This window comes from Aricia agestis, chromosome 2 (genome assembly GCF_905147365.1).
Source record: "Aricia agestis chromosome 2, ilAriAges1.1, whole genome shotgun sequence".
NCBI lineage: Eukaryota > Metazoa > Arthropoda > Insecta > Lepidoptera > Lycaenidae > Aricia > Aricia agestis.
The window spans coordinates 1903091-1928909 of record NC_056407.1 but is presented as its reverse complement, the minus strand read 5'-3'; the positions used below and the strand labels follow the sequence as shown (position 1 = coordinate 1928909).

At 36.3% G+C, this 25819-nt stretch overlaps 1 protein-coding gene across 2 annotated transcripts in view; it reads left to right on the top strand.

Moving 5' to 3' along the window:
- The window catches only part of LOC121739607 (ITG-like peptide), a 28683-nt gene extending 3189 nt beyond the window's left edge, over nucleotides 1-25494 (top strand). Inside the window, exons 3-8 of one of the 2 annotated variants that reach the window (XM_042132098.1) lie at nucleotides 6619-6624; nucleotides 11586-11724; nucleotides 12677-12809; nucleotides 20503-20610; nucleotides 21215-21351; nucleotides 24366-25494. In XM_042132098.1, coding sequence (XP_041988032.1) covers nucleotides 6619-6624; nucleotides 11586-11724; nucleotides 12677-12809; nucleotides 20503-20610; nucleotides 21215-21351; nucleotides 24366-24485 — 643 coding nt within the window. In that variant the 3' untranslated portion in view covers nucleotides 24486-25494. Of the gene's footprint in view, nucleotides 1-6618; nucleotides 6625-7319; nucleotides 7366-11585; nucleotides 11725-12676; nucleotides 12810-20502; nucleotides 20611-21214; nucleotides 21352-24365 lie in introns of those variants that run through there. The other variant, XM_042132097.1, reaches the window with a different exon arrangement.
- The last annotated feature ends 325 nt before the right edge of the window (nucleotides 25495-25819 follow it).

Sequence of the window (25819 nt, the reverse complement as noted above, 5' to 3'; positions counted from 1 at the left end):
ATTTTATTGCATATCACATCACATCACCGTAGTATCCTTTTGCGCGCACTAATTCTAAACAAAACTGGTCTTTTAACTCGGCACTTTTGAAGGTCACCTCCAAGCTTCTTATATTTTTATCAGTAACCTTTCAGCATCAAGGCGACCTTCCTTTAAAGGTCCAGAAACTCAAGGAGCAAATAAACGGGTCCTTATTTGGGAATTGTATTACGCTAACGTATTTACTCCGGGTCTGATATAACCGGGTTAAACTCGATATAACCTAGGGTTGCTAACCGTCTTGTTTTCCAGGACATCTCCTAGTTTTAATTTTTGTGTTCTGGAACGTCCTGACTTCTGAATAGTTTTTATGAAGCGTCCTGGGTTTACTATAAATTACCTTATAAATTAGTATTGTTACATACAAAAGTGTTATGCATTGTTATAACTAGTTTTAGCTCGTATTTGTCTGAAAAGATTATATTATCATATTTCAATTTCTTGAATTTTATCTTTTTTCACTAAGTATAAATAAATAATTAATTTAAATATCGCGAGTATATTATATTGGTCCTGATCTTATAGGAAATTATCTTCGTTTTTCAAACTTCAAACTTATAAACTAAGGTTGGCAACCCTAATAATATTATAACCAGATAAAACTGAATATAACTCGAGACTTGGCTGATTGCGTGCGACGACCTCCCCAGGCCCTATGACGTCATTCATTCATACGCACATCCCTCGAGAGTTTAAAAGGCTTGGAAATATCTTGCCTTATTTATAGATATAGTTATTATATACATAGATATAATATTCTTTGTCTATAAAACGGTCTACATATACGGAGAGGCTGAGTGATCAGGTCGGTATGGTCACAGGCTAACGGGCTCGCATATTATATTCATGGGAATGCTGCACCAAACGAGCCCGCTTAGATTCGACCACATCTTACGGCCTGTAAATTAAACTTTACAAAGACAAAACTTATACCCTTGTTGTCGTCAAAAAGGCATAAATATTTTTATTTACATTCTTTCATTCATTTTTGCTCGTAAAACACAGTTCTTTATTATTCACGCAATCAGTACCATTCCTCGGTTGGTACGAGTGCGGAAAAACTGGAAAAAGCTGGAGGTGCATGACTCCGTGACGTCAATACTGAGGTAATATTGAAAACCTCCCACGATTTTCACTTCTAGGAAAACATCATCACACCTTTAGGCGATACCGACAGATTGCTGCGTAGGTTTCGCGTTTCAAGCAAGAGTGAGGCATGTTAAAATTCGATATGCCCAATCAATATTCCATCTATCACTATATCCTTTTCTGTGTATCCGCCCATCTAATGTAACGTTTCCGTGGTTCAGTGGTTTAGAGCTCTGCTCTTGACTTGGAAGTGGTGGGTTCGATTCCCGCGTTTTAAATCTATACTAATATTATAAATGCGAAAGTATCTATGTCTGTCTGTCTGTCTGTCTGTCTGTCTGTCTCGCTTTCACGCCAAAACTACTGAACCGATTGCAATGAAATTTTGTACACAGTTATTCTAGAGTCTGAGAAAGGACATAGGCTACATTTTGATGTGGGAAAATATCTTATTTCCATGAAAATATCGATGAAAATTTATTCGCATTGCGCAGGCCAGCGCTCATCCCGGGGGTCCTGGGTTCGAGTCCCGCAGGCGGAACAAGTTTTCAATGTTCCTGGGTCTTGGATGTGTATTAAAATAATATTTCAAAAATCTTAAATATAATTATTTTATGTATAATATTATAAAAAATCCAGAAATATATCGATGCAATTTAGGTCTAATACGATTCAACAGATGGCGTTTTATTTTATTTTAGTTCTAATACGATTCAACAGATGGCGTTTTATTTTTTACTTAAATATATTTTATGTATCTATACTTCTATACTAATCCATACTAATATTATAAATGCGAAAGTATCTCTGTCTGTCTGTCTGTCTGTCTGTCTCACTTTCACGCCAAAAACTAATATTATAAATGCGAAAGTATCTCTGTCTGTCTGTCTGTCTGTCTGTCTCGCTTTCGCGCCAAAACTACTGAACCGATTGCAATGAAATTTTGTACACAGTTATTCTAGAGTCTGAGAAAGGACATAGGCTACATTTTGATGTGGGAAAATATCTTATTTCCATGAAAATATCGATGAAAATGAATTCGCATTGCGCGTGGCCAGCGCTCATCCCGGGGGTCCTGGGTTCGAGTCCCGCAGGCGGAACAAAAAGTTTTCAATGTTCCTGGGTCTTGGATGTGTATTAAAATATTATTTCAAAAATCTTAAATATATCGACGCGATGCAATGAACATTTTAGTTCTAATACGATTCAACAGATGGCGCTTTTTTTTTACTTCGTTGGAACATAAAACTAATCATACTTATTAGTTATTATGTTTTTGTTTATAGTTTTTAATACGTTAGAATATTATGTTTAATAATATTATCACTTGCTATAATAATAATCAATCTATCTTATCTTATAGAACTCCTACTGCATTTCTAAGGAGTTCGAGTGTGTTGTGTTGGCCTTAGGGAATGTTATTATTCCACAAATTTACTATTCGAATAATTCGAATATTTTACAAAAGTTTTCGAATAATTCGAATATTATTCGAATAATTCAAAAATTTTGAAAAATGCTGAAAACTCTGAATAAAAGTAACAAAAAGCTTCGTACAACGATGTACGACCTATTTTGTTAATACTATGAAGTAAGCAATTCTTATTTTTACTTTTATCAACATAAATCTTTGTAAATGAGTTAATTTTTATTGTTAAACACTTTAAAAATGTATATTTTAAGGTTACAGCTAGGCAATAAATGAAAGGCTGTAAAGTGTAAACCGTTTTCGATCGTAGCACCTTTTACTTTTCTCATGCTTAGTCTTGCTAGGCAAAATTAAATAATTATATGAATTATGATATTCAACGTAATGATATCTCTTTATCAATACTAAGTATTACTAAGCCAGCTCACCCATCTTTTTGATATTTTCGATCCACGTTCACCTGGTTAACCTAGTCGGCTTCACCTGTGTCAACGTGGCTCGAAATTATAAAAAAGGGCCACTAGAAAACAAACACCACAACAAAGAAAAAAAATGCAACAAAGCCCAGGGGGAGGGTGAAACAATCCTAGAAGTTTGATAACGCCAAGAACGTGATATTAAGGAGCCATCGACATTTTTTGATACTGTACTAAATGTTTCAATTATCAGTCGAGGACTGCCGCGGTAAAGCCATTGAATAGCAAATTTTCATCAACTTGTCGAATCATAGATCACATATCGCGAACTTCAAGCCAGAAGGGCGTATAAAAAATTATCTTTCGTATTTTAACTAGATATTTTAAAACTCTCAATATTGCACTTACATCTATTCCCTTCTTAAAAATCAAGTTTGTTTTATATACACCCTTCTGACGTAATACCTCGATCATGGGAATCGCAGTTCAATCATTATGCGACAGCCGGGTGCCGCTTAGGGATTGATGGGTTAAAGCCGGCGATATATAGTTATCACGGTAGACAAAAAATTTAAGAAAGCTTGAAAGAAGTCAATGGATACAGATCGTGAGCGACCATTACTGACGATACTGAAATCCATGACTGAAAGGAGTTTATATCTTCATTTGCATGTCTTTAGGCAAAATACCGTCTGAAACATAGACAACGGCGACGATGAATGGCCGTATACTCATTAGTTAGACTACACAGACAGATTTATATATTATTATATCATTAAAGATGTAGAATATTCATAAATAATATTATTTTTCTGAAATAAACTTAATTATGTTCTTATTCCATGTAAATTTTATGTTTGATAGCATTTTAAACTAAAATAAAAAATATTTTTACTATTCGAATTATTCAAAAAATAATTTGCCGAATATTCGAATAATAAAATCGTCGAATATTCGAATAAAACGAGTATTCGAATATTCGAATAACATACCCTAGTTGGCCTATATTCCATCCAGAAAATATATCAATGCAATCAACATTTTAATTCTAATGTATGAAAACAGATGGCGCTTTATTTTTTACTTCATTATTATTTATAACAGAACTAATCATACGGTACCTACTTTATTATATATTATTGTTTTTATTCATAACTAGCTGTTGCCCGCGACTTCGTCCGCGTGAACTTTAGTTTATAGTGCGCGGTGTCAACAAAATTTGTGTCAAATTTAAAAACTTTTTAAAACCCTGGTAAGTGGTACCCCTCTTAGGGCCGCGCTACACCGGAATGGCAGCGCTGAAAGTGCTCGCCTCGCCGCTGCCATTCCGGTGTAGCGCGGCCCTTAATTAATCAAAATACCCAAAAACAGCTGTGCAGTGTGCTCATAATCTGTACTAATATTATGAATGCGAAAGTATCTCTGTCTGTCTGTCTGTCTGTCAGTCTCGCTTTCACGCCAAACGCCAAAACTACCGAACCGATTGTAATGAAATTTTGTATACTGATAGTCTAAAGCCTGAGAAAGGACATAGGCTACTTTTTTACTGGAAAAAAGGGTTGTAAGGGTCGTAAATTTGTTCAAAAAATTCATAATAGATGGCGCCGTGCGTCTTCTACATCGCGCTGACGCTTGCTCAAAAGTCTTTCTATAAGAGGTGGTATCATCCTACATTTAAGTCTCGATTTTTTTCGATTGTTATATCTATTCTACGGTATTAAATAACTCAGTACTTTATCTGTGCAGGCAGTGACGTAACCTTAAGACCAAATTTCACCAACGACTGTTAAAGTTAATGCTCGAATTAGTATCACGTTAGCTGTTTTGTTTTTCATATGAATGAAAGAGAAGACAGGATATTTTAACAAGCTGTTAACACTAACAGACGTTGGTGAAATTGGGGCTAAACCTATCAATGATAAATAGTTTATGGGTAAAGTTGTGTAATTGGGGGGCTAAATAAGCTTTAAAATTTGGCATAATATATAAAGTTTAACATACAAAAATGAAGTACTTATTGTTTGCACACTGCACAGCTGTATTGATTTAAGGGGTACCAGGGTTTTTTTATAAAAGCTTTTGACACCAATTTTGTTGACATCGCGCGCTATAAACTGAAGTCCACGCGGACGAAGTCGCGGGCAACAGCTAGTAATATAATATATCCAAGTTTGGTTAGGATAGTGCAGGCTGATCACCAGTTTATCTGACAAGTAAGGGTGGGTTGCACTAGAAGCGTGATTAAAGTTAAAGTTATGGTCAAAGTTATGGTTATAGTTAAGGATAATTGAACTTTAACTTTAACAATAACCACAGAATTTGACAGAAGACGTCTCTGGTCCGACAAGGCTTTAAATAAACGTGGGCGGGGGCGCTGCTGGTAAAGGAGAACTGTCAAAAATGGCGTTTTTGTATGATGACAGCGTTAGTTCCTTTTTTCGCCACGTGCATTTAAAGCCTTGTCGAGCACTATGGTTATAGTTTAATATGGCGTCCATTTTTTACTTTAACCAAAGATGTGACATTGCATTGTAGTTAAAGTTACAGTTATAGTTAAAGTAAGTTGGTGCAACCCACCCTAAGATGATGAAACTGGCAACAGTCACCGAAACCATTACCAGAATAGACAGAATTATAGAGTATGCCTACTTAGAACTGATGTTGAAATTTTTAAATTTGACGTACTATGACGAAAATCGTCGCTAGGGTTGTTAACTTGTTACCTACGAATTTAAAACTATGACGTATTCGCTGGACGTGTTCCTCTTTGGTCGTATTGTTGTTTGTGTTTTGACACATGCGATTAAAATTGTCAGAATCCAATTTTGAAATCTTTATTTTAAATATTTAAAAATAAATTATATCAGCCAGCGCGAGGCACATTCCGTTCATAATCCTAGTGAAACCCGACGAATTTGACAGATATTGAAACCTGTCCGTTTCTTTGCAGTTGAACTACTGGTCGTTATGTCTATTGTGCCATTACGGAAGTTATTATTATTCTTACAGTCTTATGAGTCGGGGTGGTTGAATGATACTTGATGATGAAACTTATAGAAGTTTCATAAAAAAGTATATTAACAATAATGTAAGCCATCTTATAATAAAAGTCTACAATTAGTTATGTATCAAGTCACAAGGGCAAGTCTTATGTTAGTTTTACTAGAACAATGGTCGCTGAAAGCTAATAGACATTCTAATATATAAAATTCTCGTGCGAAAGTGTTTATGTGCGAACTCCCCCAAAACGGCTCAACCGATTTTAATTCATGAAGCCCTAAGCGGCCGCATCCGGCCGCGATAACAATAGATAAGCTATTGTGTCTCGTTATTCTACGATCGATGGGTTTATTAAATTTTCTATGTACATTCGTCAGTCAGAATCTGTTATATTCTGTGTACGAACATTGAACAACGCCATATTATATTCTAGGGCCGGAAATAGTTTTAATGTGTTTGAAATTCTGATGAAAAAATGGGGCCTAGTCACATTTGATGATATTTTATATTTTTGCATTAAAAACAAGTGAGTTCAGTATACATGGTTTTATCGCTGACAGAACTTTTACACCAATTAAATAAAAGGCTCAAAATTTTTTGGAGTCATATTATAACAACTGAAAGCCCTCTAGTCTGTAGTATTAGTACGACGTGATCCCTGAAGAAAAATTGGCGCTTCATTAACAAGGACGTTGATGATGATTATGATTATAATAATTTTACATAATTTTTTGAAAGTCTTTTATCAAGAGTAATTTACATACATATTCTATTTTGAGAGTATAGAACAAAGTCTAATGTTTTTAAACAATAAAAATATAACTTGTGTGTAGCGCCATATAATTTTTCATAGCAATTACAACGTTCTGCTCCTATCTTGCGACTAAATCTACTAACGTGCATTTCACGTAACGTAAAATAACAATTAACAGGCTTTCAAATTAACTTGTTTACTTTACTAACAATAGTTATTAAAAGTGGTCTACATGTTTTTTTCTACGAAAGAAATGAAAATAAAAGATTAGTTACTGAACAAGTTTCAATAAAGTGCAGGTTTTCATTAGACAAAGAATGAAAATAAGTATGTAAAAAAATTATCAGCGTGAAGTGCAGAATATTTCTTTAAATAAGGTAACAGTCAATAATATACTTTAATTTTTTTTTTTTATTTAATATATCTTCTCTAATAAGTTAATTTCTCTCATTCAAACATTATCTTCTTCACTGTAACCTCTCTTTTTTTTTCTTTTACAGGGCTCTACACTCTCTACCTAATATTCATTGACAAAACCCCTTTGTGCACGCCGCCTTACGCCATGCGCAGTGCTTCCCTCCTGTATGGATCCAGCCCCAGTCGACTCCAGCACTCAGCACCGACCGCACCATGTCCAGGTAAGGAGAGAGAGTAAGTGAGTGAAAGTTTGAAATTAGGTGTACCTGAATTAGGTAACTAGGTTTCCATATTTATATATACCCTACGGAAATCAACAGGTTTTTTGTGTAAAGAAACGTATTTTAAAAAGCATGTTTAAAGTTACAAAAAAAATGCAATACATAATATTAAAAACAAAATAATTTATAAGAGGAACCCTTATAAATAATTTTGTTTTTCATTTCGAGATACGAAATCATAAATTAATGGATGAATGTGGTTTGGCGGGTATTTGTAATAAATGTAATAAATGAAAATTGATTCAAAAGTTAAAGTTTTTACACGATGTTTCTTGTTTTTAAGCATTTAATTTTCAAACAAATATGGACTTTTATTTTATCACCGCTGCCTAAACTTTTTTATGAAACCTTAATTAATTAGACACCTAAAATTCCTCCAGAATTCTATCGATATGTTAAATCCGCATAAAAATTCGTTCAGTTTTTAGCGATTATCACAAACGAACATGCAGACTTAAATATGTCATAAATCTTATTTTATACAATTAAATCTATTCTTCTTATATATAAAAATGGATTTTCAAATGTGTTAGTCGCGCTAAAACTCGAAAACGGCTGAACGGATTGGGCTGATTTAAGTCTTAAAATATTCGTAGAAGTCCAGGGAAGGTTTTAAAGTGGCACGAAGTTCACCGGGACAGCTAGTATATATAAAAATGGATTTTCAATTGTGTTAGTAACGCTAAAACTCGAAAACGGCTGAATAGATTGGGCTAATTTTAGTCTTAAAATATTCGTAGAAGTCCAGGGAAGGTTTTAAAGTGATACGAAGTTCACCGGGACAGCTAGTATATATAAAAATGGATTTTCAATTGTGTTAGTAACGCTAAAACTCGAAAACGGCTGAATAGATTGGGCTAATTTTAGTCTTAAAATATTCGTAGAAGTCCAGGGAAGGTTTTAAAGTGATACGAAGTTCACCGGGACAGCTAGTATATATAAAAATGGATTTTCAATTGTGTTAGTAACGCTAAAACTCGAAAACGGCTGAATAGATTGGGCTAATTTTAGTCTTAAAATATTCGTAGAAGTCCAGGGAAGGTTTTAAAGTGGCACGAAGTTCACCGGGACAGCTAGTATATATAAAAATGGATTTTCAATTGTGTTAGTAACGCTAAAACTCGAAAACGGCTGAATAGATTGGGCTAATTTTAGTCTTAAAATATTCGTAGAAGTCCAGGGAAGGTTTTAAAGTGATACGAAGTTCACCGGGACAGCTAGTATATATAAAAATGGATTTTCAATTGTGTTAGTAACGCTAAAACTCGAAAACGGCTGAATAGATTGGGCTAATTTTAGTCTTAAAATATTCGTAGAAGTCCAGGGAAGGTTTTAAAGTGATACGAAGTTCACCGGGACAGCTAGTATATATAAAAATGGATTTTCAATTGTGTTAGTAACGCTAAAACTCGAAAACGGCTGAATAGATTGGGCTAATTTTAGTCTTAAAATATTCGTAGAAGTCCAGGGAAGGTTTTAAAGTGACACGAAGTTCACCGGGACGGCTAGTAACATATAATTTTTTGATAATCCCTGCCCTTCGGTAGTCGATTAAAAACATAACTTTGAGTGACATTTCATGTTAAAACTATGTTTGTAGTTCAATTGTTTTGTTAAGGCCGCTAATAAAGTTAATCTAGTATTAAAGTTTTTGTGTTATTAAAGTAATTATTATATTATACAGACAAATTAAATAAAGAGACACATGTTATAATAATCATGTCATTGGGCTTTTATTTAAGGGATTTTTTTTATTTGTCAGCAACATAAGAATCCATACTTCCATACTAATATTATAAATGCGAAAGTGTGTTTGTTACCTCTTCACGCCCCAACCGCTAACCGATTTTGCTGAAATTTGGTATGGAGATACTTTGAGTCCCGGGAAAGGACATAGGATACTTTTTATCTCGGGAAAATGTACGGTTCCCGCGCGATAAACGAATTTTGGCGCAACGGAGTTGCGGGCGTCATCTATTTAAAAATATGTTTTTATTTTAATTAATAAAATATTATTATTATTTTCATTGTTAATTTATCGTTATTGATTCTAGAAAAAATAATAAAATATTTAGTTTAGAACAAAAACTTGAAATTTAATTTAGAGGGGTGCTACAGCGAGCTACGGTGTAGCACCCTCTACGAGATCGCTACGAAGTGCTACGAGGAGCGTAGTTGGAATATTATTTTACATTCCTTTTTATCAAATAGATAAAATATCTTTTTTGCTGTGTTATAAATTATAATAGAATATAATTTATATACTTGTTTATCACACAGGTCGTTTCTTGTTTTTAATAGAGTACCTTATTAAAAACATACCGTATAAAATACAACACATAAAAAATCAGCAATAATTTTAACTTTACTCTTGAAATAATAGGCCGGGTACCAATCAGTGTTAGAATGACGTATTAGATGTGTTATCATCAGTCAGTCAAGGTTTGACAACGCGAGCCCTTACAAAGCTCGGCTTTTAGCTAGTTATTGGTTACTAGCTATTTGACCGAGCTTTGCTCGGTATTCGATAAAACACGACTAAAATGACATTTCTAAAAATGCTTGCTAGCTAGATCAATTTATCGCCCCCGAAACTCCCTATATACTAAATTTCATGAAAATCGTTGGAGCCGATTCCGAGATTCCAATTATATACATATATATATAAGAGTTGCTCGTTTAAAGATATACGATATAACAATGACTTTCGGTCACTGGTAATTATATGCTTAGATCTTTAAAACCACGAAATGGACTTCAATGAAATTTAGTTCGGATATAGAGCAGATCACGGAAAAGGACATAGGCTACTTACTATTCATGGAGCGAAAATATACGGTTCTGAAAATATTTCATACATTCGCGTTAAATTGATAAGCTCCTTTTTTGAATTCGGTTAAATACGTTTCAGGAGGAGTGAGGCAATTAATTTCATATTCAATTCGGAGCCGGTGTCGTCTCATGCATGTTAATTATTTGTCAACGTTACATTTACATACAAAGGTTTCGGGAATTCCACTTCAAATTGTACCAGCATATTTTAGTGTTGAAGATTTAGATAAAGAATATCAATCTTGATGAAGAATTAGTTTTTTGTATAGGAACCGTACATTTACTACTTTAATACGAGAATTTCATTTAAGTTATTCCATCGAAATCGATTTAGTGGTTTTAAATACAGATTCTCGGAACTATAATATTATCATGGATGTGAACAATAGAATTTCAATGTCTGTTTGAGAACATCGCGTTTTTTTTTTTTTGATATATTATACAACTGTCAAATACTAATATAAACTTTGAGCCACACTTAAATATAAGATTTGATTAAAGTTGATCTTGAATAACACTAACACTTTTATCAAAACGGTTATGAAAACAGCAAAATTTGCTTAACAAATAACAAAATTTGAATAACAAATTCAATTCTATTTCTATCGGGGCTACATTCTATTTTATTTCTATCGGGGTTGTTATTTTCTATTCGTTATTGTTGTCACCTGTCTAGGAATATTGTGGAAAGTTATAACGAGGTGTGCCCGCACGTTCGCTCGTTAGAAGTTTAAAACTATGTAACTTGTGTTTTAGCCAAATAGGTATTTGGATATTTGTGTATAATTCTGTGAACAACAAGTATTTATAAGTACGTGAGACAAAATTTCCGAAAAACATTTACTTTCTGTTAAGTCGTTAGCTGACTCGTTAAAAGTATGTTGTCAAATAAGAATTTAATACGTGCAATCAGTGAAGTAAATAGCCTTTTTTGCGCCTTGTGCGAGCTTATAAACTTATAACTGCAACCTTGTTTTTCAACTGGCTTCCAAAAAGGAGTTTATATGTTTGCCTGTAGATTTTTTTTACTACCTACATTGAAAAACATCTCTGGGGCGCAGCGGGAAGTATTTATCGGGAGCAATTCGAAACAATAAGAGTCTGCCTGGTCTGGCCATTCTTGCGCCTTCCCAGAGTCTACGCCCTGTGCCTCGGCACCGGTGGCACCGCCCTATTTACGGCACTGCGTGCAATCCGCTCTCTTGTCTTGTGTAAACAAGCCGAACACATAAACGCGAGTAGGCTATCCGCATACCTACGTTTTTCGTGAAGAAGCCATGAGTCGACTAATTTATTCTGCCCGACGTAACAAACTCTCATTGTTCCAGAATGATGTTGCCCACGCTCGTGCTGGTGGTGGTGTTGGGCGGCGCCCACGCGTGGGGCGGGCTGTTTAACCGCTTCAGCAGCGACATGCTCGCCAACCTTGGTTACGGCCGCAGCAACTACCGCTACCCTTATGGACAGGTAAGCTTAAAGAACCCTTATAAATTATGCGCTAAACAACAAATACTCAAGTAGTTAGTGGTCTCTACACGAGTTTTGAGAAATCATCAAGAGTAAGAGATTGCGAGGCTGCGCTTTTAATACAACTGGATGTTGCGCGCAAGTATGTTGTGAAGAAGTTATCATCTCTTTTGGAACTGTGCATTTTTCGAAACCAAAATTAACCTTTGTAATCCCCAGGGCTCCAGATCTCAAATTTCAGATCAAATTTAATCAAAATCAGTTCCGCAAATTAGTTAGGAAGATGACGCTTTCACAGTTAAGTTAAGTTAAGTTTATATTAGTTTGAGTTTGGACACCTCAAAACATTCCACACTCACCCCCAAATAAGTTTTATTTGCCTTCCAGAACATTCCTTGAATTCCTCAAAACTTGCACACCAATTATACCATGCTACAGTATTCAGTGCTAAAAGTATTTAATGCCAGGAACCTAATTTTACCACCCCAAAGGTCAGTTGACTGGCTGCTCGCTGACCTTTTGACTCGCTAATCGACCCACAAAGGGATTATTTTAAAACACAGGGTACAATAGCGTCCATTCACAGTATTTTTTCAAGCCTTTAGGTAAAAATTATGTGTTTAATCAGACCAGGGTATAAGCAAATTAAAATCTTATAATTTAGAAAGAATTAATTAAATAAAAAAGTCGGAAAGTCTACCACCGTGCACCGGCTCGGGAACCAAACCGACGCCAAGAACCGGCGTAAAAAGCTCTCACGGGGCCATCTTTTACTAACATCCTTCTTTTCTCTCCTCCTCTCTCCCTAAAAAGATTTCTTTTAAACATGTATACAACAATGACATAGTAAATCGTCTGTCTGACATTTGACACGAAAGACCCTTCCGTCCCTCTGGTGGCAAACGATAATATATCGAACACCCTCCTTTATCTACATATATCATTGGTGTAGGTGGAGCCCGAGGAGATCTACGCAGAGGCTCTGGAGGGCAACCGCATCGAGGACGCCGACGACACCCACTGCTACAACTCCCCCTGCGTCACCAACGAGGACTGCTGCCGTGGACTGATGTGTTTCGCTACTGGTAAGTCTGCGTCACCAATGCTGCTTTGTACAGCGTCAGCGCTGAAGCTTTCTTTGCTTAACCATAGCGGAATGCTGCTGCAGACTGATGCGTTTTGTTACTGGTAAGTGTCACCACTGTAGTACAGCATCAGCGCTGCTCCTACTTTTGCGTCACCAACGAGGACTACGGTCGTGGACTGATGTTTTTTTCGTTACTAGTGTGTGTTAGCGAAATCGCTGCAGCCTTGTATTACTGCGTCAGTCACCAATGAGGACTTCTTCCACGGACCACCATATCACATTGTCACCAACGAGGAATGCTGCGACCGACTGATGTGTTTTGCTACCTGCGTCAAGTCTGCGTCACCACTGCAGTTTTGTATTGCTGGGTCAGCTTCCTTTGATATCAAGGCGGATGTGGAATGATGGGTTTTGCTACAAATGAGGGTCAGAATCAGCGCTGCTTCGTCGTCGATAAGTGTCCTAGATGTAGTATTAGTATTTTTGTCACCACTGGAAGTTTTCTTCTCATCTATATCTATATCTATATAAAACTCAAAGGTGACTGACTGACTGATTGACATAGTGATCTATCAACGCACAGCCCAAACCACTGGATGGATCGGGCTGAAATTTGGCATGCAGGTAGATGTTATGACGTAGGCATCCGCTAAGAAAGGACTTTGATAAATTCCAACCCCAAGGGGTTCAAATAGGAGATGAAAGTTTGTATATAATAATACTTCTTTACGCGAGCGAAGCCGCGGGCAAAAGCTCGTCTATATATATAAAACTCAAAGGTGACTGACTGACTGATTGACATTGTGATCTATCAACGCACAGCCCAAACCACTAGACGGATCGGGCTGAAATTTGGCATGCAGGTAGATGTTATAACGGCATCCGCTAAGAAAGGATTTTGATAAATTCCAAACCTAAGGGGTTCAAATAGGGGATGAAAGTTTGTATATAATAATACTTCTTAACGCGAGCGAAGCCGCAGGCAAAAGCTCGTCTTTAAATATAATTTTTATTTATGAGAAAAAGTTTTTTTGTTGTTTAACGTGTACGTAACAAAAAGCTTTGCAACAAAAGTTATTTGCATAAATACTTTTGCTTTCTACAAAGCTTATGAAATATGCGACCCTCGCAACCTTGATGTCATTTTACACGATTTAATTTTTCTACCGTCGCTCGTCGTAATTAATCAAATGTGCTATAGTACAATTCACCCTATTAAAATTGTTTGTATAAAGAGGAAATAATTTATTGTAATTCCGACTAACGTTATTTTACCGTGTAAAAAGATTAGTATAATAATATTATTTTTTCTTTTAACCTTTGAGGAAATAAGCAGGCGGTCAAAATATATTTTGTATCCTCCGCTGTATACGCCTCCAAATCAGATCTACAGATTTAAGAATATTATATTTTCGTCCGTGTATAACATTTTTAAATTATAATATGATATTCTAATATTAGTAATGTAAATTCATTCCTAAATATTTTAAGCAAAGCTTATTGAATATAATATTTTAGTCTACGACGTCATTCATAAAAATAAATCGCGCAACCAAAATATAAACGAGCTATTTTCGCGTCAAAAGCCCTCGGTGCGGGCGAAGTGTTTTCAGCGTGGAGCGCTCTCGTGTTATGGCTTATGGCGGGAAAATGACTGTCACCGCTTACTTTTTTTTATTTAGCGTATGGAACGGCTCCGACATAAACGTATATAAAGCCTTATTAAATTTTTTGCCGGCCAGATTTGTATTAAACGCTCAATATTAGGTTATTTAGGTCAGCGCAGATTATGAGATTTATCAAAGATCTTAAAAATTGCTGTTTGGAAAAAAAATACTAGGTATAATTTTCACGCCTCAGCCTCCTAAAAATTAAAATTTAATTTTTAGGAGGCTGAACCCATTAATGGTTAAAGTTCATAATTTGAATCATAAAGAAAACTCATGATAATAGTAGTTAAATGACTTTTTGAAATCGTTTTGGTGCCATCAGATCGGTGTATTCGGTTCCCGGTCCAATAACAAACCAAGAACTATTTTAGAATGTATCAATTAAATCTTAACAATCTATATATTAATACGTGAGCCAAAAACTTTGTATTCCTTTTGACGAAAAATGGGGAAACGTAGGTGAATGAAATTTTGCACAGTTATAGTTTATATGGTGAAGGAGTGCATCGAGCTTATATTATTTTGAAATTATGCTTTTATCACATTTTTTTTAATAAACAAAACATTACACACACATAGGAAAAATGACAGATTTTGAGTGACAAGCCTATACATAGTAATTATTCTCTTTTAATGCTCTTTTATTTATGGTTGAAGTCTGTTGACAACAAGGTGACAAATTATTGATAATGGATTATAGTTTTTTTTATTGGATCTTAGATACTATTAGACAATGCTTACACGGCCAGTCTGAGATCAGCTGAGTCCCAGAGACAAGAGTTGAAAAATGTATGATAAAGTCAATATTTTTTTACAAAATATAGTTAGTAGTCCTAATGTCGTTGAAACTAAGATCGAATTTCGACCATTGGGCGATCTCTTGTAATGATAATAGTTCTCTATTTTATACATCGCTAAAAGTGTGAGTACTTATGAAACTGATTACCATCTACTGTATTTATCACTTTTAAAGCAAATAAACGAATTGAATTGAATTCGTAGTATTAGCCTTAATATTTTTATTGTGATAAAGTTTTTTGATTGCTCAAATAAATTAAAATTTTAAAATATTTTTATTATATCTATTTAGGATGAAGCCAAACGAGCGTAATTTGTGAGTTGCGAGTCGCAGAATTTCGGTCGCGTAAATATATCTTTTCATACAAATCATGACAAAATTACGCTCGTGTGTTTCAAACAGGACTTTTCTATAAAACTGAATGCAGCAGAATTTCTGCCAGCTGAAATTCTGCGACTCACAACGCGTTTGGCTTCACCCTTACTGTAACATCGTAAATTGAAATGTTTGTATATTTTCTCGGCTTGCCTGTTTTCTTAGGACCAAAAAAGTTGATCGTTGAATTAATTTATACGTTCGGCGTAAAATAAACTCACGCTTCGCTGAGTACCTATTCTACGTGGGAGAGCCATGCTTCGGCACGAATGGGCCGGCTCGACCGGAGATATACCACGTTCTCACAGAAAACCGGCGTGAAACAGCGCTTGCGCTGTGTTTCGCTGAGTGAGTGAGTTTACCGGAGGCCCAATTCCCTTTCCTATCCTCCCCTATTCCTTTCCCTTCCCATCCCTACCCTCTCCTATTACCCTATTCCCTCTTAAAAGGCCGGCAACGCACCTGCAGCTCTTCTGATGCTGCGAGTGTCCATGGGCGACGGAAGTTGCTTTCCATCAGGTGACCCGTTTGCTAGTTTGCCCCCTTCTTTCATAAAAAAAAAAAATTCTTTCTAGAAAAAAATTTTTTCGCGGAAAATTTCGACAGTGAAAAAACAGACCAAAAGAAATAGCGAACATTATTAAAATCTCCTTTTAGATTTCTTCCCGAACGAAAGTTTTTTGCTTTAATATTTTGTAGTAGAAGCCAATCGTAAGCAAAAAAATATTTTTTTTATAATTTTATTAAAAAATTCCTAATTCTAAGCTTATTGGATCCCTTAGTGCCGGGACACAAAAACACGATACGACGTCGTGTCGTACCACGACGCGGCGTCGTTTCACAATGGGACGTTGTGTCGTGGGAATGCACGACGCGCATCGTAAAAAACTACGACGCGACATCGTGACTTGCCACGATGCGACGCCGTGACTCGTGTCGTGGGTCGTGTTGTTGTGTCCCGGCCCTTATGCTGACAACATAAACACATTCATACGTGGGAGAGCCATGCTTCGGCACGAATGGGTCGGCTCGACCGGAGAAATACCACGTTCTCACAGAAAACCGGCGTGAAACAGCGCTTGCGCTGTGTTTCGCCGAGTGAGTGAGTTTATCGAAGGCCCAATTCCCTTCCCTATCCTCTCCTATTCCCTTCCCTTCCCATCCCTACCCTCCCCTATTACCCTATTCCCTCTTAAAAGGCCGGCAACGCACCTGCAGCTCTTCTGATGCTGCGAGTGTCCATGGGCGACGGAAGTTGCTTTCCATCAGGTGACCCGTTTGCTCGTTTGCCCCCTTCTATCATAAAAAAAAAACAGAAAAGTTACTTACTTTGAAACTCCTCAGTTATTGTACATTTGCGTCTTATACAGGGTGCAACAAAACAAAGTGAAAATAATTTAGGGTGCTTTCCCTATGTGAAAGTAGCAGCGCTGAAAGAGTAACTTATTTTTAATTTTGAAATATTCATGACGCTAGGGCGCTCGCCAATACAAATCACAAAAAATGGGTCATTTTGAAACAGTGATATTTTATTTGAATTTTTGTAGGTGGATAAAATAATCGCGCGGCAAAAAGTCACAGTGCGCGCTAGCTCTTACAAATTATATTTTTAAGCGTTCTCAAGTGAAAATAAAAAGAATACTAGGCTAAACTTATACAACTGAGATGATTATTCCAAACTTATTATGCGCAATAATAAAGTAAAGATAACAAAAAGTGTAGAACTTTGTAAGCTATAGTCAGTCCCTAGAGGAAAAAAAGATTTCTAACTTGAGTTAAAAAAGTTTGTGCTGATATCATCTTAATAATTTGAGGTCACTATATTGTTATATTTTTAAATATCACTCATTATCAAATTACATTATTCGTGCTTTATTTATTTAAATCTAGGACTATCCATACTAATATTATAAATACGAAAGTGTGTCTGTCTGTCGGTTACCTTTTCACGCTTAAGCCCCGTTGAACAGATTTGGCTGGGTATGGACAATGGACATCCTTTGAGTCCCGGGAAAGGACATAGGATACTTTTTATCCCGAAATAATGTACGGTTCCCACGCGATATAAGTACGGCTCCCGTATCACGTATCTTGCGAGAGCAATGCGATAGCAATTATTGCGCGATAATTGCTCCAAAATCGCAATTTCGTATCACGTATCAGCCAAAACTATACGATTGCAATCGATCACTATACATGACACCATTGTTTGTAATATTCATGACACCCAGCAAAAGCTCGCACGATTATTGCTAGAGCTGTAGCTAGAGTCAGATTTAAGGTAGGGCAGCATTGGTTACAGGTAGGGCGGAAGTAAGAAAAAAATCATAATTGATTGATTTTCTTGGGTTTTAGTATTTTAGTAGGTAGGGCATTATGATTTTAAGGTATGGCATTGCCCCCAATTCCTCCCCCCCCCCCTCTAGCTACGGCCGTGTTGCTAGTGGATTGTTGATCGCTATTTTTACGTGATAAGGTAGCGGACTTTGGCACAACGGAGTTGCGGGCAGCGTCTAGTTTATTATTTAATACACACCTAATAGAGCTTAGGATTATGTTAAGTAAAATTTTGTCAAAAAGGAAAGCCTACCAAATTCTCCTTTAAGTATAGTTAAATGCTTGATACTGTTATCCAAATTACCTATCTATCTTCCTATTAAATAATACAATTTGAGGCAATATTAGTCAATTTATTACAGATAATAAATTGACTAAGGTTCTCGCGTATTACGTCGAATGAATTGAAAATTAAGCACAAAATATTTTTCAGGAATAATGTTATTATTTGGAAAACTGGAGCCTATTTTCAGCGATTTTTTCGTGGAATTTGTTACGGGTTTCGTTTATTTTTCCATCTACATCGCGGATAACGCTCCTTTATATTCCAGACTCGACGCTTATTAGCTGGAAGGATATTAAATTATATTTCGGCGTCTCTCTGAAGCCCTTTTTACTTATTTTCTATACGTGCGCCAAGGAAAATATTTAACATTATGTAGGTACCTATATGTCGCAGCCGGGTCGTATAATAATACATTTATTTATTACAAAATCTAACATCTAAATATAATTTAATCTGCCGTATTACATTAGTGCTAACCGTTTACAAAACAGCCATTTTTAAATTTTCATTTAAAACTAGCCGGATTTTCATGTGATACGAGTCTCAATAATGCGATATATGTCGTTACTATTTTGTTCATCAGAACAAAGTTCTAGAGCTATTTATTGAGAAAGAGTAAGTATAAACCAAGAAAAGTACGACAAATCACACTCTTCTTCACCTAAAGATTCAGATTGATTCTAATTCAGTTAACTGCGATGAGTTCGAACAAAGAAATAACAATTATCGATTCCGTTGGCAAAAGTCAACAACATTTAAACTTGCCATTCCCATACAAATCCGCCATATTGTTTTTCGTGGAAATTTCAATTCCATACAGGCCTATTTTATAATTGGGGCGCGACCATCTTGCTACTGAACTGAACACGTCGTGTTATTCATTACCGTAATGGTTTTCCATTGTTTGAGTAATGAACGTTTTACATTATTACATGGTATCTTTGTAGAGTTTTTAATATGGCGTAGTAATAAAAAGCCAATCGGCTGACATTTAGAAATAGGTTTATTCCAAGAAAGCGGCTTGTTGTTTCTCTGCTGTCGAGTAAAAAATTTTTACTCGACAGCAGAGAAACAATTGACAGCAGGGACAACACACATTTTTGTATTCCTCGGATCTCGTGCGAAAATGTGGGTTACAAGTAAACGCGCCTGCTCGAGCCAACCCGAGCCACCCCTTCACACGGCGCGTGGCTCGAGCGGGCGCGGCGCGACTTGCATAATACGCGCCCTGAGAAGGCACCTTTACATTTTTTGACGTTTAGGTGAGTTAACAGCAACACTTTTACCGATTTCGATTATGTACTTGCAAAGTGTTGCAATTTTGCAAAGTAATCGAAAGTAAGTCCTCGACAACATAATATTTATTGTTAGGTATCGTATCAGATAGGTATTATTAGATATCTTGCTTTAATAAGACTCTTCTAGAAATACTAATCTTGCAATAAACTTATTGGCTACGGATTTCTATTTAATTTCATAGCGACTCTTACTTGGCCAATTTTTAATGTTTTCATGTTCTACATGCTAATGATTCCCAGGGCACAGCTTAACGTAACCATATTAAAGCTAAGGACCTGCTTATTGTTGTAAAAGTTGACTTTTTGAATAATATATTGTTACAATATTATCATTTCATTGTGAAGTAGGGGCTAGATTTTTTAAAATTGTGGTTTTACCAGCACTTAAACAAATATGTCAGTTTAATTAATGAAACATAATACGCATACTAACATACCTGCCGTTTTTGATTTTGGTTTATTTTAAACATACAAAAATATTTACTAACAACACACTCCCGTTCTTGTTTCGTTGCGATTTGTATTGTAAAAACCAATATCCAGCGGTAGCCGTACATTTTCCCTTATTAAAAAGCATCTTAATGTCCTTGCCCGTACTCTATTGTACGTCTATAGACTTTCAAAGTAGCAAGCCTAGTAAAAGGCCTATAGTTTCGGAGATTATTCGATGCAAATAGACAAACAAACTTTTCCTCTACATGATAATAATTGGTAACTGACCACTGCTAAGCATTTGTGTCGTAACCAACATTTTTTGGTTAAATTGTAAATGTACTTAGTCTTGTTTTAAATGATCTAAAAAAAGTAATTGCATTCATAACTCCATACGTAATTTTTGTGGGTTAGTACACAAATGCTTAGCAGTGTCTAATTAGTTATAGATAATTCGCTGTTAATAATTCTGTTAACTAATACTATTGTTGTAGAATACGGAGGGACGTGCCTGCCGGCGTTCTCGGCTCGCAAGCTGGGTGAGATCTGCAACCGGGAGAACCAGTGCGACGCTGGCCTGGTCTGCGAGGAGGTGGCTCCAGGTATGCTCTCCACATTTAATTAGTACATACCCTAGGGCCTAGGCTATATAATTCGGCAACGAAACTTGCTATGTTGTAGCTGGTTCAGAAACATACTGCGCGATCTGTCAATTGTTACTGATATTATGTTTGTTTTCTCGGCAAATACTATATTTTTGGTAGTTTGATACGAAACGGTCTGGATCGAACAAGGAACGAAGCTAAAATGCTGCATAATTTAATAGAATTGAGATACACCGACCGATACGACCTGCAAACCTTCAAGAAAAAAGCGTATTCCCTCTTAAAAGGCCGGCAGGCGGCAACGCACCTGCAGCTCTTCTGATGTTGCCGGTGTCCATGGGCGACGGTAGTTGCTTACCATCAGGTGACCCGTTTGCTCGTTTGCCCCCTTATTTAATAAAAAAAAACATCATACAGGCAAAATGCTGAAACCTGAAACTAAGCCATAAAGCTTAATGCACGTTGGGACGATGCGCACCGGGGCGAGCCGCATTTTTCATACAAGGTTTAAATAGCAGAGTGCGCGATGTATAAAAATGATATGAAAAATGCGGCCCGCTACGTCACAGTGTGCGTGTACCTTCACTTAACACTTTTACAGGGGAAATGCACGTCTGCCGGCCGCCGTCCGTCGCGCACAAGCAGTACAATGAGGACTGCAACACCTCCAGCGAGTGCGATATCTCGCGCGGCCTGTGCTGCATCATGCAGCGCCGCCACCGCCAGAAGCCGCGCAAGGTACGCCTTATCGCGATAGCCGTAGAGTCGACATTACCGCAGTACAACACCTCCAGCGAGTGCGACATCTCGCGCGGCCTGTGCTGCATCATGCAGCGCCACCATAGAGTCGCCGTAGAGTCTAAATTAGATGCAGATGGCTAAGTTCAAACTATGTGCGAAAAAATAAAGCCTCCACGCGAGTTGACAATAAGTATAGCGAATTTTATCACTTTGTAGTTTGTAAATTTCGGAGCAACATGGTGTTCTACTGCAAGAGACATCGTGCGTTATTTTTAAAGTTGCTAAAAATCTACAAAAGTGAATTGTTGCTTGGATATTTTAAATATTCAGTAAGCTTTAAAATGTAAAAGAGTAGAGTGTTACAATATTTTGCGTCTTTGCAGACAGTGATATACTTCACATTCCTGTCACTGCATCTTCTGTAGGCCAGGATCGAAATAATCAAGCTAAAAAGCTAACGAACGGCGAAAGAAAACCATTTTATTACGCAAAACATTAAAAACTTATTAACATCCTAAAACTACTTGTTAATATTTAGAGTCAATATTGATAGATCTATTTCAAAGTGCCCGTTCCGCATGACATCACAGTTTCTGTCAAACAAAACATTAAAATATCATTAGACAAACATAGTACATTTAACCAAGAATAATTTATATATTAGAACGAAGTTTCTATTTATAGTTAAACGAGCTTTTGCCCGTGGCTTCGCTCGCGTTAAGAAGTATTATTATATACAAACTTTCATCCCCTATTTTAACCCCTTGGGGTTGGAATTTATCAAAATCCTTTCTAAGTGGATGCCTACGTCATAACATCTACCTGCATGCAAAATTTCAGTCCGATCCGTCCAGTGGTTTAGGCTGTGCGTTGATAGATCACCATGTCAGTCAGTCACCTTTGAGTTTTATATATATAGATTGATATCAGTAGTACCTTTAAATGACAGTATATTATACCTTCTTATAGTTTATATTAGAACTTTCAAATAAGTAGAAGAGATAAAAACGATAAAACCTTTTGAAATAAAATATACAACGCATAAAGAAATTGAAAACCAAATTGTCTAGTCTCTGAGGAATCGTTTGAGGCTCGAGATGAGAAAAAGGAAACCGATTGATTTCACTGATCCCTTTAGATTCAAATGTATACCTTCTGTCGCGTACTATTTGCTCTAAGAATAGCAAAAGGTATTTTTTCATACAAATAAAGAGAATTTGAACCTTATTGCTATTGAAATAATGCCAGGTATCATCGACGTGACATGTAATACAATTTTTCCCCTTGCGCTGACAATTCGCACGTACACACCTTTCGACGCACATTTCCATTTTCCACCAGAGATGTATTGCGAGGAATGTGTTTTTGAGAACCAATAGATACGCTTCATTGACGTGACCTCGCTCAGCGCAGCGATTCTATTGGATGATGGATCTTAAAAACACATTCCTCGCAACACATCTCTGGTAGAAACGCAGCCTTAAACATTGCTGACTGCTGTTTGTGTGTAAATTACAAGTGAATTGCGAGCATGACAAATGAGTCTGCGTATAAAAAATGTAGTACAATATATTAACAAGCTTCTAGGCGAGTCTTCTATATACATATAATAAAACTGTAGAAATGACAATTCTGTACATTAAAGATATCCAAAAAATAATAAGCGGGAGCTATTACTACATCGCTATAGAAGCCAAAACTGTGGTTAGTTTTTTGTCTGTCTGTCTGTCTGTCTGTCTGTATGTTTGTTCCACCATCACACGAAAACTACTGATCCGATTTGAATGCGGTTTTCGCAGATATATTTGTCTTCTCCCAACTTAACATCTGGTGTACAAAAAATTTTCCCCCCACCTCTCCAAGGGGTCAAAAGAGGGGGTAAGATTTTGTACCAAACTTTTGTCTTTAACACGACAACTACTGATCCGATTTGAATACGGTTTTCGCAGATATATTTATGAAATTAATCTAACCAAAACTAAACATGCAGATTTTGCGTGTCGTTTGATTAATATGTGGGAGGCTTTGCCTCCGGCCGGTACTTGGGGGGGGGCCCCCATACCCCCCCCCTCCTGGTAATGTTGCCAAGCAAAAACATGTTGCGTCGTTAGTGTTGAGTTTTAATTCTTATTCCTTAGGAACAAACTAAGTTATTAATTAATAGTGAAACATGTGAAACATACAGATTTCGAGTGTCATTTGATTAATATGTCCATCCGTCTGTCCATATCCAGGCAAAGCCTCCCTGGCTTTGCCTAGACAGACGGACAGGCTGATATTATATCTTTATACTCGGGTTCCGTTTTTTACCATTTGAGTAAGGGACCATAAAAAGGAGAGAATTATCCATTTCCGTAATTATAATATGGTAACGCCTACGAAGTCGCGGGAAACAGCTATCCATACTGATATTATAAATGCGAAAGTGTATTTGTTTGTTTGTCCTTTCTTCGCAGCCTAATGAAGCAACCAATTGACTTGATTTTTGGCATCGACTTAGTTGAAAGGATAGAGAGTAACATAGGCTACTTTTGGTCTTGGAAAAACATCATGTTTCTAAAGGAGATTTGCAAGAATATTCGTATTGTACATGATTTTGGAATTTCACGCTAGCGAAACCGCGGGCGAAAGCTAGTAATAAATATAGCTTATAAACTACTGATCACAGTGCTACTAAATTACGAAGCTGTCAGCGTACGCAATCGTCATCGATGATAGACAATCACAGATTATCTACTCCATACAATATTGAATACCAGCTATACATTCGTAATCACTTAATTGGTCCGTCACTGGCCAACGTGGAGAGGTCAGATCCCTATTTTTTCGGATAATTTTTTAGCATAATTTAATTTGGCATAATTTTATTTGTCCTCATAGAGTTACACATAACATTAATTTTGGCATTATTATATAGGTGTTATATTCTTAATGGGGACGGGATCCCGGAGAGATCGCATAACTATTACTGCTTGACAAATCAGGCTTATGGATTGTTATTTTTTATCCAGAGCTGCGGCTACTTCAAGGAGCCCCTGGTGTGCATTGGTCCGGTGGCGACCGACCAAGTGCGAGAGGTCGTCCAGCACACGGCCGGGGAAAAGCGCCTCGGCTTGTACCGCATGCACTAAGCTGGCCCATGACTTCTCTTCCGCTCCATGGAGGTACCTGTACTTCGCTCCTCACTTCGGAGATTGCGCCTCTACACATCTACGACTGTCTTCGTTATGGTGGCACGGTAGTGCACAGCCAAGTCTTTAATATTTTTACATTTGTAAGTTTATTCTCCTGAGCGCTTATGAAAAAAATACTGTTGTAATTCCTTTTCGGTAAAAAATATCGTTTATTTTTTGTCTTTGTGTTGTAATGTAGCTTCAACCTCTGCTTATTTTCCCTTTGAATACAATTATCAATTTAACTTTGTAATTTTATATTGATAAATGTTTTTGAAGTCCTAACGATAAATACGACGACAACTTGCTTTGAACCATGGCCGCCGATCGTCCTTACGTTTTAATTTATAATCTTAATAAAAATAAAAATAAATATTAAGTCATTACTAGCGGTAAGATTTTTTGGTTACTCGGCATCTAGCGTAGACGTAATCTCGGTGTACTGTCTTATGAGTGTTATATCACGAACGTTATTAGAACTACGTTTAAACTAAACATAATTAGGATAGTTTCGAAATATTAAAATAAACATATCCTGGCTGAGGCATATATTAGATTTTAAATATATCGGTGTTAAACTAAGGATTTAAGTAAGAGTAATATTTTTTGCTTTTTTTCTAATATTACTATGATAGGTGCCTAGATAAAAACATACATATCATTGTAACTTTGTTTTTAATATATAATCCTAGTGTAAACAATTGAAACATATCAAATTTTCGCGAGTTATACTAGTGTAAGTCTGTGATGTCTGTATTTTATTAAAGTTATTATATTAAAAGCAAATGGAATTCAAATATTTTTCTGCCAAATTGTAATCGACGTTGAAGATATATAATATCTTATGGCCTAACGCTTCATAGACCGCCCAGCGCGGTGTTACTATATAGTACGTTGTTGTTCCCCTCAGATGTTACTAATTATCGTGTACTATGTGTTGAAATATACAAGAGATATAAAAAGCAAACTTGTTTTACTGCATTCACCTTTTAGGTCTACCAGAATCTGATAGCAAAATTTGAGAAAATAAATCGACTAGCAATACCGGGGTAATTGGAATAAAACATTTTGATCCTTTTTTTTTCTTTAGCGGCTTACTCTGTGTGTAAAACATGCAAATATAAAAATGTATCCAATGATCAAGGATATTTTTTTAAAATCTGCCGTCAAAATTTGCCATCAGTAGACCTATTTATATTTTTTAATTTAACATTATTAAAAGTAAAGCAGATCAAAATTTAAAGATATAATAAATAAATATGCAACTAAAAATGTAAATTATAACATCTAAA